This window comes from Natator depressus, chromosome 6 (genome assembly GCF_965152275.1).
Source record: "Natator depressus isolate rNatDep1 chromosome 6, rNatDep2.hap1, whole genome shotgun sequence".
Lineage (NCBI taxonomy): Eukaryota > Metazoa > Chordata > Testudines > Cheloniidae > Natator > Natator depressus.
Genome location: NC_134239.1, coordinates 111,545,963 through 111,559,568, shown reverse-complemented (window position 1 = coordinate 111,559,568; position 13,606 = coordinate 111,545,963). Strand labels below are relative to the sequence as shown.

At 39.8% G+C, this 13,606-nt stretch overlaps 1 protein-coding gene across 8 annotated transcripts in view; it reads right to left on the bottom strand.

Moving 5' to 3' along the window:
- Window positions 1-13,606, bottom strand: part of MARK3 (microtubule affinity regulating kinase 3) — a 107,894-nt gene that overhangs the window by 14,670 nt on the left and 79,618 nt on the right. For 7 of the 8 annotated variants that reach the window (XM_074956299.1, XM_074956297.1, XM_074956300.1 and 4 more), the window contains 2 exons: window positions 7,544-7,647; window positions 77-334 (listed from right to left, as the gene is read on the bottom strand). In XM_074956299.1, coding sequence (XP_074812400.1) covers window positions 77-334; window positions 7,544-7,647 — 362 coding nt within the window. Of the gene's footprint in view, window positions 1-76; window positions 335-1,093; window positions 1,259-7,543; window positions 7,648-13,606 lie in introns of all 8 variants that reach the window. The other variant, XM_074956305.1, reaches the window with a different exon arrangement.

The following is a 13,606-nucleotide window of genomic DNA, read 5'->3' as shown; positions in this document are numbered from 1 at the left end:
GTATTTGGAGAATGGGAAGTACTTAAGCGAAGAAAAATTCTCACTGTTATAGCTGTTATTTTAAAACAAGCCTTACCTTCTTGTTAGTTTTGAAGTTAATTTACTAAAAAGATTAGTGGAGCCCCTGCTCCGAGTCTGTGAAAGTGGTGTTGCTTCATGGGATAGACTGGGTGAGGCAGGTGGTCCATTGTATGTGGCAGTACGTCGCTCTCTGAGTTGACCATGGAAAGTGCTACGACTGGCAGTTCCTCTTGGGAAACGAATGCGATCAGGTGTAGTTGCACTGCTAATGCTATGAGTTGAAGCAACAGGAGTTCTTTGATCAGAAACAGTGCTAGAGAAGGAAACAAAAACATATTATACAGTTTCATATTATCTTTTACAGAAACACCAAAGTTTTGCAGGAACAAATGCATACCTACAAATGTGCAACTGTAAATTCTACAACACAGTACACTTAAAGACATCCTTATATAGGCCATGGCAGAAAAACCAAAAAGTTACTACAGCACATTACAGAATCAAGTAATATTTTACAAAAAGTTAGGAATAAAGAAAGTCTAAACACAAATCTGTGCATTTAGAAAAATGTAATACTGAGCAAGCCAGTTGGGAATTAGAGGAAACTGTGCATACAGATTTTCACTGACAAGACTGATGAAAGAAGGAAGGACAATCTTCCTTCCAGGTGTGTGTGAGGGAAATGGATAATGTATAACCTTGCTTTCTCCTTTCTATGCCTGTGGAGAACCTTGCTAATTTGTGAACATCTTGTAACAGAACTCTATATACCAGCAATCTACTTGAAAATATTAAAATTCTTAACAGTACAAAAAAATTAGAATATAATCCCCCCACAAAGTGTTCAAGAACAGAGGGATTTTTTATTATTTTAGTAGTAAGAAAAAAGTATTAAATGTTCACTATGGTAGGATATCACAAACACCGCAAAACAATAAATGTAAACAAAACTAAAAATTAGGAAACATCTTGAAGAAAATACAGTCTAGAACAAATCTAAGACTAAAATTCCACAGCACAAAGTTAAAAAGCAGGTAAAACTTAGTTTCACAATTATTTCAGTTTTTCTTACATAAGCTTGAAGTTATCTGCGTCATTGTTTATTGGAGGTAACATCATCTTCGTGTGCACAGAGGCTGACACGGACATTGACTTCTGATGTCGCAGCCGAATGCTGGAGGAGGAGGTGGTACAAACTGAAGCAGGGCTAGCTGCATAAGCGAACATTTCTGTCAGGCTGCGAGGGGGTTTGGGTTCAGGCAGAGGCAGAAAGAACAGCATGATGGACCAATGACAAAGTGCAAACTACTGTGTATAGTGAAAAGAAAACACTTCTTCTCACAAACATCTGTCTTGTGTCAAAGAGAATATAAGCATTACCATCACTTGCATAGGAGCTAGAGCAACTAACTATTCTACACTGACTAAAACTTATTTGTTTTTTTAAACTGTCCTTTTCTGCAATGTGATAATTCAAATGCATTGACAGCATTAGCTTGTGGACACCTGTCTTGACTAGTTAGATGTATAGAAGCTTGGGCCTTGAAATTCTTTGTGATCTGCACCAAAGTATTATTTGAAATAAAGGTGCAGGTTGTATCAGTTATTTTTCCTACGAAAAATGCTTTTTTAAAAACATTCTTAACACCCCAGGTCTAATGATTGGGAATGATCTCCTGGGTGAACAGTAATTCCAGTCAAGTACTCTGCTGCTGCTTGAAAGTGTCCAGGTTTTTTTAAAATTTGCTCTTCCGGTGGGACACTCATTTTAATAAACCTCAACCACTGTAATGGTTTGAGGACTTAATGGACATAACCCAGACTTGAAGGCTTAGGATATCTATGCTGAGTAGCAAAAAAATAAAAAATTAACTAATTAAAATAAAAAATGAGTTTATCCTACTCATAAGTCTACTCTGCTACAAGGACTAGGGGTGTTGGAGTGCTGGAATGGCAGTTCAATTATCTCTGTGATGGTTGTTCGAGAATACTTTGTACTTGGGGATTATTAAGCAGTACATTGATTAACATTCATGCTTTGAAGGAAGGTCTATTGAATCTTCTTCAGCAAAAAGGATGGATGGCTGCCATGTGGTGCCTCATAGTTTAAACTAGGTGGTAAAATATAAGCATTGTTCAGCCTCAGGGAAGAAACTCAGTATCTGGCAACAGGAGTTCCAAACCTGCTGTTCCATGTGATCAAAAGAAAAAGTTACATACGTTCATATTTAAGAAACTCCCTTGTGGCTACAGATATTGGGGGCACAAGCTCTGGAGTCTGTGTCATTCAGTTAAGTCAGAACTCCAGAAGATCTGTAAGGATGCTGGTTCAGTTACATCAGTGGTTCTCAAACTTTTGTACTGGTGATCCCTCTCACATAGCAAGACTCTGAGTGCAACCTCCCTTAAAAATTAAAAACACTTTTTAAAATATTTAACACCATTTTAAATGCTGGAGGCAAAGCGGGGTTTAGGGTGGAAGATGACAGCTTGTGATCCCCCCCCCATGCAATAACCTCGTGTCCCCCTGAGGGGTCCTGACCCCCCAGTTTGAGAACCCCTGAGTTAGACTATCAGCTGCCTACTATAGATTTAGAGATTATTTAGCATGCTTTGAAAAAAGTTTCAGAGTCAACATGCCAGTCATTTTTAATAGAGCTTTTTCTTACGTAAATCGGGTAATTTTTTTTAAAAAGCCTTTCACTGAATGGATCTGATATGTTATTTTATCATTCCTGTTTTTTCCCAGATGAATACATCAGCATACCTGTCTATAATCACTTCTTTTTTATTAATGGTTTTATTTTAATAAGAAGCCCAACCCATTTTGCCTTTCTTTAAAATTTTCAACACCAGGGAGTTAGGAAATTGTGGGAGGATGAACACAAAGCTGCATGAGAGGTCTTAATCTCAATAGCAAGCATCTCAAGTAGATAAACACTTTTTAACAGATAAATAATCCTGAAACAGCTGATCACTAGAGGTTCAAAACTTAATTTGTATAATTTATTATAAAGATACACTGACTGTTTCCCCTTTCGGGGATTATTTGTTCTAAATTTTATTTATCTTTAAGGGCATTATTAGATTTATAGAAACTGGGTCCCCTACCTCCAAACAGATGCTTAACATTTGAGCTTTCTCCCTCAGAATCTTCTGTATCCCACCTTTGCCGGAAGTCATTTTCCTGGTGCTGTCATATCCTGCTGCTAGGACTGCTTTTTTGGTTTGTAAGCTTGCTGCACACCGGTGATGGCAATGATTAAGTACTTTGCGCCTAACATGGTTTTGCAACTGTTTCTTTTGTGATATACTACTACTTTGTTACAATAAAAATCTTTATAAAAAAAAGGCGAGGTGTTGCAAACAATGTACTCACACAAACCCCATAAGCCACCTCCAACAGTTTTCCACAGTTGTGACAAACTGTGGTGCAAGCTGGGATGTTTTGAGTGGTAAAAAGAGAGTAGCTCTTTGGAAGGCATTATATTTGGTCCCTACACTAATTGATTATTTTTTCTTAAAATGTTGCCTGTGTCAAAACTCAATGTGTAAAAAAACACGAGTATGCAGCATATGGTGGGATAACATGTTTCGTAAAGAAAGGCATGAAACACATTTAAGCTTTTATATATACACACGTTCTCTCCTGACATTAGAAGAGCTCGTCAGGTCTTCAGCGGGTCACTATTCTCAATATCCTCAATTATAGTAAACCTAAAATCTTAGCTGAAATGTTCTTTAAAGCAGTTCTCCCTTACAATAATTCCTATCACAGAGAAGTGCAATTTGAAAGCCACAAAACCCATTTCTAAAGAAACCCTGAATTCAAACAAAGTTTCTACCTCAGAATCCCATCTAAGAAAAACATCACAGATCTTTCTAGAGTTTTATCTTTCACAGAGTTCAGAGATAAGAGTATTGGAGAGATTAAAAGAACTGAAAAAGCAGCATTTATTCTAGATCCAATCAATACTGCATTTACTGCAATCTGTGTTAAAAGATGCTAAATCAGTCAAGCTTATGTCCAACTACAGCTACCACATATATTGAGATTTGATTCTATTACCCTCTACAGCAATTCTCAGACTGTGCCAATCTAAGATGTACTATTACATGCACAAATAGTGAAATCCACTGAATCACAACCAGGAATTTCCAGTTATAAAGACAAACTTAACAATGTTGTGTTTTATTCTGTCAAACTTTAGTATTTTTAATGAACACTTATTGATCTTGCTAGTTACCGTGGTACCTCTATTTATGGAACCCAATAAAGAAGTTGTTATATCAAAGGATAGACTCCATAACAGCAAGTCCAACATGTTTTAACCAAAAGTAAAAAGTGGTAAAAGCTAATGTGAAATTTCTGACATCAACAGTATAAATGCCTTAACGAGGACACAAAGTATGTCCTAACAAATTTGAAGTTTGGAATAGTTTTTCTACTTGCATTACACTCTGATCAAGAATAGAAACTTCCCTCCCTGCTGACAGCTGCAGAAGGCAGGACTGTTAAGCATTTTTGAAAGTGAAGATAAGTTACAGAATATAAAGTACGTGTCTATGAAGGTCCGTGGGGCCAACACACAGGTTTATTTATTGCTATGTACCACATAGCACTGACTTTGGACAAAATGAAGTCTACTGAATCATGGTTTTAATACTGAGAAAGTCAAAGCCAGAAAAGACAAAGGAGCAATTTCTCAGCAATACAGAATGAAGCTGCTTCTAGCAGAAGACCAAGAGGATAACACTGGAATCTCTTAAGCCTGAAAGTTTATTTCAAGTTAAGACCTCATAGACCAGAAGATGCTGCAAATCAGAGTGCTAATTTAAAGACGGATTATAAAAGAAACCGAGCAGACTACCTAACTAAGCAAGTAATGAGCTCTAACAAACAATGGTACGAAGGGACACATTTTCACATGCATTGTATGAATATTTCTAATGACTATTGTTTACCTCAGAGCTATTAAAATGCTGAAGTTACTGAAATATTAGGAAAGCAGTTTTAAGATCAAGATTAATAAATGCAGAATATAATCAAGCAGTTTGCGTGCAAGGTGAGTGAAAAGATGTGTTTGGATTGATACCAGGTGGCGTATCTCTAAAGTGGTAGAGCAACTGTTCAGAACTGTACATTTTGGACATCATTTTGGTTGCATGCAGCATCATGTTTAAAAAGAACTTGTCCAGAAAAACACATTAATATATCTTAAATTAAAAAGGTTTTCCATCCCTTTCCTTAACCCAAGCAAAGACTTAGTAATATTAACAAGGACTAGTCAATGGAGGAAGAGATAGACAGACACCACTATTTAATAGGGCTGTAATTTGCATACTAGTCAATTACAGGCCCAGTTGGCCAGGTTGGCAGGGGGAAAAGAGAGGTGTGCAGAATCAATTTAGACTTAGGTTTTAACTCTCCCTAATTCCTGCCAGGCTTGCTGAAGGCCAGTGGGAAGAGACAAAAGGTCAGAGTCATGTCCCTTATCCCAGACACCAGTGGAGGTGATGCCGAACCTTCATTCAGCATGTCCAACTCAGTCCCTCTTCTTTTACATGCTGCTGGAGAAGAAAGCAGGAGGCAAAGCCATACCCTTTGAGAAATGAAGGCAATTCCACACAGTGACCGCAGCAAGTGCCTGTTCCCTTCCTCTGCCAGAAAGATCCCAAAATAGGGATCAATGGAAAGAAACTGATGAGAAGGGAGCTATTTGTTTTTTTCCCAGATATCCAGCAAAAAAATTACCACCATTGATTTGACTGGTAACCTCAAATCTCCTGCATAATGTAACTCCCCTCAAACTTAACAGTCACCTAGTTTAGGGAAAGGAGTACTTGTGACACCTTAGAGACTAACAAATTTCCACAAGTACTCCTTTCCTTTTACGGATACAGACTAACACAGCTGCTACTCTGAAACCTAGTTTAGGGAGACAGCCCGTATTTGCGTATGAAATTCTATACCCTCACTCAGGCCTGGTCTACAAGCCAGAGTTAGGTTAACATAAGGCAGCTTATATTGACCTAATTATGTCAGTGTCTACGCTACAGCCTTGCTCCCGCCGATGAAAGTGCCTTACTATACTGACATAACACCACCTCCACGAGAAGTGTAGGTCTGTGTAGTTAGGGAGACACAGCATCCATGCAGACACTGCATTACTTACATTGGCTGTCATTCTTGTCCATTTCACAGATCCATGCTGGAGCTGTAAAATTGACAAGAAAGGCTGGTAGATTCCTTGCTTTCGGCTAGGAGCCCTGCTGCCTCCCGGGCTCTAGGCAGCTGGGAGCCTGGCGGTGCCCAGAGGGGCAGCCGAGCTCCCAATGGGGAGCTGTGTGCCGAGCTGAAAGCCCAGGCTCTCAGCCCCCACATTGCTGCTCTTAAGTCAATGTAACGAAGCACGCGTGGTGAAGATGCGCGCCATCGATAGAAGGGTAGTGTGGGCATGAAAAACTGCAGTAATTACTGTGGATACTAACAAAGGTCGACTTAAGTTTGTAGTGTAGACATGTCCTCAGAGAGGAGCGTTGCTTCTTTACAGTCCCATTTGTTCAATAACTTGCCACAGATTGTAGCCACCTGGAGGGCAGAATCATACAACTGTAACTAACTGGTGCAGGCTTCAAATTCAACTGGTTGTAGTTAAAATTCACCCCAATTCCTGACAGAAAAACAAAATTAACCCCCCGCTTGGCAGTTTCTAGAGCCAGTAAAGCTCCAGGCAGCACAGTAATGGGGGACTGGGCTGGGTTCTTGACTTGCACTCCAGCCAATAAAGAAATCACACGTGCTCCAAATACCCTACTTGACAAGCTACCTCTGTGGGTGAAGGGGATGCTCACACTGATATGTTCCTCTTCCTTTGCCGCCTCCTACCCCTGACAGGGTAGGATTATGTTAAATTTTAATGTTTCATGATATGACGGAGGCAAATTGAGCCTGCAAATTCTACAATATAAGTAACAGGCCCCACATTGTTATCTGGTCTGAAGGCAGTTTTTCTAGAGTAAATCAGCGATTTTCTAAAATATGACACTCCATTGGCAAGATAATGAGCACAGCATAGAGTGGAATATGTACAGACACACACACACTACCATTTTCAGGCGGGTTTTTATTTGGCCTCTAATACAAATAGATGCCTTTCTTTAATTTTCTAAAACCAAAAATCTTTTACTGAAACAGAGCATTCCTTGTCCAAATATCCAGAAGAATGACCGAATGATTCAAGTTATAACCTGTGCACATAGGCTATCCAACCATAGAACATATGATCACGGTCCATAAGTTAGTATCTACAAATTTTGGGAACCTTAGTAGAATACTGCAGGTCTACATACCGCAAAAACTTAAAATACTTGCAAGTATCCATGAGCTGTGGATTCGTACTTACCTTTAAGAGAAAAATGTAACACTTAGTGGTATTGCTTCACTTTGAATCATATACAACAACTTTTTCGAAGCATGAGAAAACAAGTACAGCAGATTTTTCTTTGAGAAATTTCATACCTGTTCTCCTTGCCATTTTGGATTACTGAATGTCTATCTGCAGTGGTTCTCTCGCTACAAACGTACGTATTGCGGCGTGTCATTGCCCCAGGTGCAGTATTATTCTACAATTAAAGATACAATGTGTGTTAATCCACCCAAAAAGTTTGTGCAAGACTCACGGAAAATCAATATCAACAATATGTGGTTGAAGAGCTTATTTTCCTTAAATTTATGCTATAATTTGTTCTACAGCTTATAGTAAAAGCATTACACATTGATTTGTTTCCCAATTAGGTAAGATAAACAGAAATACCCTTTAGTTACGGTGACTCTGCTGGTCTTTATAAGAAAGTGCTAAGATGAATGAACTGTTTGAAACACAATTTCATTTTATTTTGACTATTCACCATGAGTTAATAGAGTAAGCGTAACTTTAATCACAAATGCCCTCAACTATTGATGTAAATAAAAATGAGAATTTTATGGAAGTTAATCTAGATCTGTAGTTCCTTTACCAGATATTCTTGAAAGATATTTTATGACTTTTAGAATGTGGAAATTATTTTCTTTTCTTAAAACACTTTTCTGAAACTGAATCAACCCCCAAACAAGTTAACTGACAGGAAAAGTGAAGATCTATCAGAAACAAAACAGATGTGGCTACGTACAGTGGGGAAGTAAATAAATAACGGCTCTTAAAAATACTAATGCCAAAAAGGAGTCCAAAGTTCTGAAACCAATAACGAACAATTAAAATAAAAAAAGCAAATTACAGAAAATCTCAGTTAAGACATTTTTCAAATATAAAAATACACAAAAACATTAGACAGAAGACAAGAGAACCATGGGGCCACTTAAAATGAAAATGGAGACCTTAGAGGGGGATAAAGAAATAGAGTTAATTACTTTGCCTCTGTCTTTGCAGAGGAAGAGGGTGGAGATATGCCCAACTTGGCGGTCAATTTTCCAGGAACGACTGAGGAGCTAGGTAGTGCACAGATAACAGAATTATATATATATAAAAAAGAGTTAGATGCACTTAATGTAGAAAAAGCATGAGATCCAGATAAACATGCATCCATGGGTTTTAGAGGAAGCAAGCGAGAAAACTGGTGAATCTCTGACTCCCCCCTTCTCATTCCAGTTCACTGGATTTTGGATACATTCCATAGGATTGGAAAATAAATCCATTACTGTGCTTTGTTTTTAAAAAGGACTGAGGGACAAAGCATGACACAAGAGAGGTTACCGAGTTTAAGCATCCATTGCTGGGAAAAATCTTGGAAACCAGTTTAAGGGGTGTTATCAGTGAACACATGGACAAGCCGGTGTCAATTACAGATTGCCAGTAAGAATTTAGGAAGAGGACATAGTGCTTAACTAATCCGCTCTAGTTCTTTAGAGAATTACTGCTGTGATAGACAAGGGAAACTCAGTGCATTTTAAAAAAGAATTTGAGATAAGGTTCCGCATAAAAACGAATGACTACAGTAGTTTCTCATGGAATAAAAGGTAAAACGATATTGAGGAAAAATGGGCCTAAGAAAAAAAAGGCAGAGTAGCCACTGACAAACTTTTCAAGTTGAAAAAGGTTCCAAGAGGGGGTCAGTAAAAAAAACCTGTTGTTCAATATATATGAGACAGCTCCCTGCAGTCCTCTCTCAGGCAAAGTTCTCATACATATCTGTTTATAATCAGGTTCCAAATTCCCCACAATTCCACAGCTGCAGAATATACGAAAAATCCATCTTTCTTCAGAACTGTACACTTGAATCCAAGGTCTCATTTAAAAGAAATTTCTAGCACTTGCTGCAGACTTTAAAAAGTTGAACTGGTTATAAGCTGATGCAGAGTCATGTGCTCAAGCCTGCCAATAGCTGAAATAACAGCTCTAAATATGAACAGTCACCATTCATTTGAATGGGGTGTTAATGTTTATTATTATTAGGCTTAAAAGTTAACACTGCATTAACTTACTGAACATTGTAGGCAAAACAGCCAGCTGAAGATAGAAAAATCCATGACATGGTGGTGAAAGATAAAAATTGAGGGGAAGTGTAAAAAGTTGAATTTAACACCAAATTAAGCAACAGCAAATTGTGAACTAATTGTATTATTCACTTTCATATTAAATTCAGTATGAAACAATTTTTAATTTACTTGAAGCTGCCGGAAAACCTCTAGTCTGCTGCCCTGGATTGCTAAGAAACCAGAGGCCTTGCTACAGAATTTGGGTCAAGCTTTCCACAGAGCTTTCACTTATAACATTTAATGACTTTAGTGGGAGTTTGTCCGTATAAAGACCACAGGAATCTGCCAATGCATTTTACACATACATGCATATGAAAATGAAAACTTAACTTTGTAACCTTAACGATGCATTAAACTCGCCAGTCAATACAAAAGGTTGTAACAGCACTGTTAACTTGGCAACACTGCCCTGCGTGCTGTATGATGTACATCTTTTGGCACAATAATTCATTAACTTGTTTGTTCCCAAATATTTTTTTTTTGAGCCACTATATGATAGATTGATAGCTGAGCCTCTCCACCCCCTTTTTCTAGCTTCTCTCTGTTGGAGCACATAGTGTCTATACTGAAGCACAACAGTGGTGCCGCTGCAGCATGTTAAGTCAGACATATCCTAAGCTGAACTTAAAACTAAACACACACACACTAAGCTAAGACACTATTCTTCAAGAGAGAAAATTCAGGTTCAGTGGATCCACAGAAGTTCACATCTGTCTGCTGTCGCAGCTGGATGGAGTTGCGGTGGCAAAGGGCACATTCCCTTTTATAGGCATACCCAGAGAACACAGAGGAATGCAGGGGGGAGCAGGAGGGGTGAGTGAGCTCTCTAACAGGCACTGCTACAAGAATGAATCCCATGAGTGGGACTTTGCAGAGTACACTTGAAGGTGGTGGTTACATATTTCTGGGAATAAGGAGCATCCTCTGATGCCATCAAAGGCTGAGCTGAGCACCATGAGCATACTGAAAAGAAGCTTGGGCTGGCAGCTGCTGCAGCTGCATTGGAGGAGTTAGCTGCATGTACAATCAGCTACATTAGGAGACACAACCAGAGGAAGGAGAGAAGGTGAGTGGCTTTCAAGGAGTCACTTGCTGGTTCTTCTAAAGATGTCATAGCACATTTGCAGAAAGTCTGCAAGAGAATCACAGAATATCAGGGTTGGAAGGGACCTCAGGAGGTCATCTAGTCCAACCCCCTGCTCAAAGCAGGACCGATCCCCAATTAAATCATCCCAGTCAGGGCTTTGTCAAGCCTGACCTTAAAAATATCTAAGGAAGGAGATTCCACCACCTCCCTAGATAACACATTCCAGTGTTTCACCACCCTCCTAGTGAAAAAGTTTTTCCTAATATCCAACCTAAACCTCCCCCACTGCAACTTGAGACCATTACTCCTTGTTCTGTCATCAGCTATCATTGAGAACAGTCTAGAGCCATCCTCTTTGGAACCCCCTTTCAGGTAGTTGAAAGCAGCTATCAAATCCCCCCTCATTCTTCTCTTCCGTAGACTAAACATCCCCAGTTCCCTCAGCCTCTCCTCATAAGTCATGTGTTCCAGTCCCCTAATCATTTTTGTTGCCCTCCGCTGGACGCTTTCCAATTTTTCCACATACTTCTTGTAGTGTGGGGCACAAAACTGGACACAGATGAGGCCTCACCAATGTCGAATAGAGGGGAACGATCACGTCCCTCGATCTGCTGGCAATGCCCCTACTTATACAGCCCAAAATGCCATTGGCCTTCTTGGCAACAAGGGCACACTGTTGACTCATATCCAGCTTCTCGTCCACTGTAACCCCTAGGTCCTTTTCTGCAGAACTGCTGCCGAGCCATTCCATCCCTAGTCTGTAGCGGCGCATTGGGTTCTTCCGTCCTAAGTGCAGGACTCTGCACTTGTCCTTGTTGAATCTCATCAGATTTCTTTTGGCCCAATCCTCCAATTTGTCTAGGTCCCTCTGTATCCTATCCCTACCCTCCAGCGTATCTACCTCTCCTCCCAGTTTAGTGTCATCTGCAAACCTGCTAAGGGTGCAATCCACACCATCCTCCAGATCATTTATGAAGATATTGAACAAAACCAGTCCCAGGACCGACCCTTGGGGCACTCCACTTGATACCGGCTGCCAACTAGACATGGAGCCATTGATCACTACCTGTTGAGCCCGACAATCTAGCCAGCTTTCTATCCACCTTACAGTCCATTCATCCAGCCCATACTACTATAACTTGCTGGCAAGAATACTGTGGGAGACCGTGTCAAAAGCTTTGCTAAAGTCAAGGAACAACATGTCCACCGCTTTCCCCTCATCCACAGAGCCAGTTATCTCGTCACAGAAGGCAATCAGATTAGTCAGACATGACTTGCCCTTGGTGAATCCATGCTGACTGTTCCTGATCATTTTCCTCTCCTCTAAGTGCTTCAGAATTGATTCCTCGAGGACCTGCTCCATGATTTTTCCAGGGACTGAGGTGAGGCTGACTGGCCTGTAGTTCTCAGGATCCTCCTTCTTCCCTTTTTTAGAGATGGGCACTTCATTAGCCTTTTTCCAGTCGTCCAGGACTTCCACAGATCGCCATGAGTTTTCAAAGATAATGGCCAATGGCTCTGCAATCACATCCGCCGACTCCTTTAGCACTCTCGGATGCAGCGCATCCGGCCCCATGGACTTGTGCTCGTCCAACTTTTCTAAATAGTCCCGAACCACTTCTTTCTCCACAGAGGGCTGGTCACCTCCTCCCCATGCTGTGCTACCCAGTGCAGTAGTCTGGGAGCTGACCTTGTTCGTGAAGACAGAGGCAAAAAAAGCATTGAGTACATTAGCTTTTTCCATATCCTCTGTCACTAGGTTGCCTCCATCATTCAGTAAGGGGCTCACACTTTCCTTGACTTTCTTCTTGTTGCTAGGGTTCCGAAGCCTCTTTCACCCACGATAATTGCCTTCCTCTGAACTGCCATCCTGAACTATTCTGAAGGCCCTTTAGGTTGGGAGACAGCAATAAGGTATACATTTGGAAATATCAAACAATCCATGAATAGTATGCATGAGTAATATGGCAGAATTATGTTGCTGCTAAAGCCTTTTTTTTTTGAGATTTTAATTGAGCAGACTACATATTAGTTTCCAGCAACTTTATAAAGCAAAATAAATTTGAGAAGTATTTTGCTAATGGACCTAATCTGATTCTTACTGTACTGTTGTTCGGTTTGCAGAGCTATCTGACTTGCAAGAGCCTGCATGCTCAATCAGCTTTGAAGCAAAAGTTTTACATTTCCTAAACCCACACACACTAATCAGCTGCACACACATGCACAACACTTGCCTTGAAGTATATACTTGCAGACTTAGAAAATATTCTGCTGTACAAGCTTAATATGCAATTGTTTAATGGTTCTAACAGTTAAAGAGTTTGACTTTTTCAAAATCATACATTAGTCTTCAACAAGGACTATTCCCATACCAAGTTTCAAAGTTCTGCCATTTTGCAGTAGCTTTGTTTTAAAAAGAGTGGTTACTTTTTAAATTTTTTAAAAAAGGAAAGGAGAAGTTACTAGTAATTCTGCTTCTTGGAAGTTATCTCAAGGGATTATCAATTTTAGGCTTTATGCAATCAGTGAGGCAGGATGGAACTTCTGTACCTGAAGGATTTTTTGCACTCAGAATGGTAGGTCAGCACAAGACAACCCACTTTCTTCTGGCTGCATGCCAACTACCACAGCCCTTAAATTCTCTAGCCAATTCCTGAACTGTGTGGGAAGTAACAGCTTCCCATACACACCAGTTATAACAGTGAACTCTAAAAATGACAAGAACTCACCCTGGAAAACCTGTTATGTTTATATGGTTAAATATTAAAAGAATCAGAAATTATGACTCCGTTCTTTTGCGTGTTATAATCCGGTTTCTGATCATATTAGTGCCATTGTTTGATTCAGTGCGCAAGTCAGACCCTTTTACCATGAACAAAGCAAGTATTCCATGGATCTGTCACTATAGCCCAAATTTTGATTTCAGTTACAACAACGTAAAACCAGAAACCACTGGAATAAAG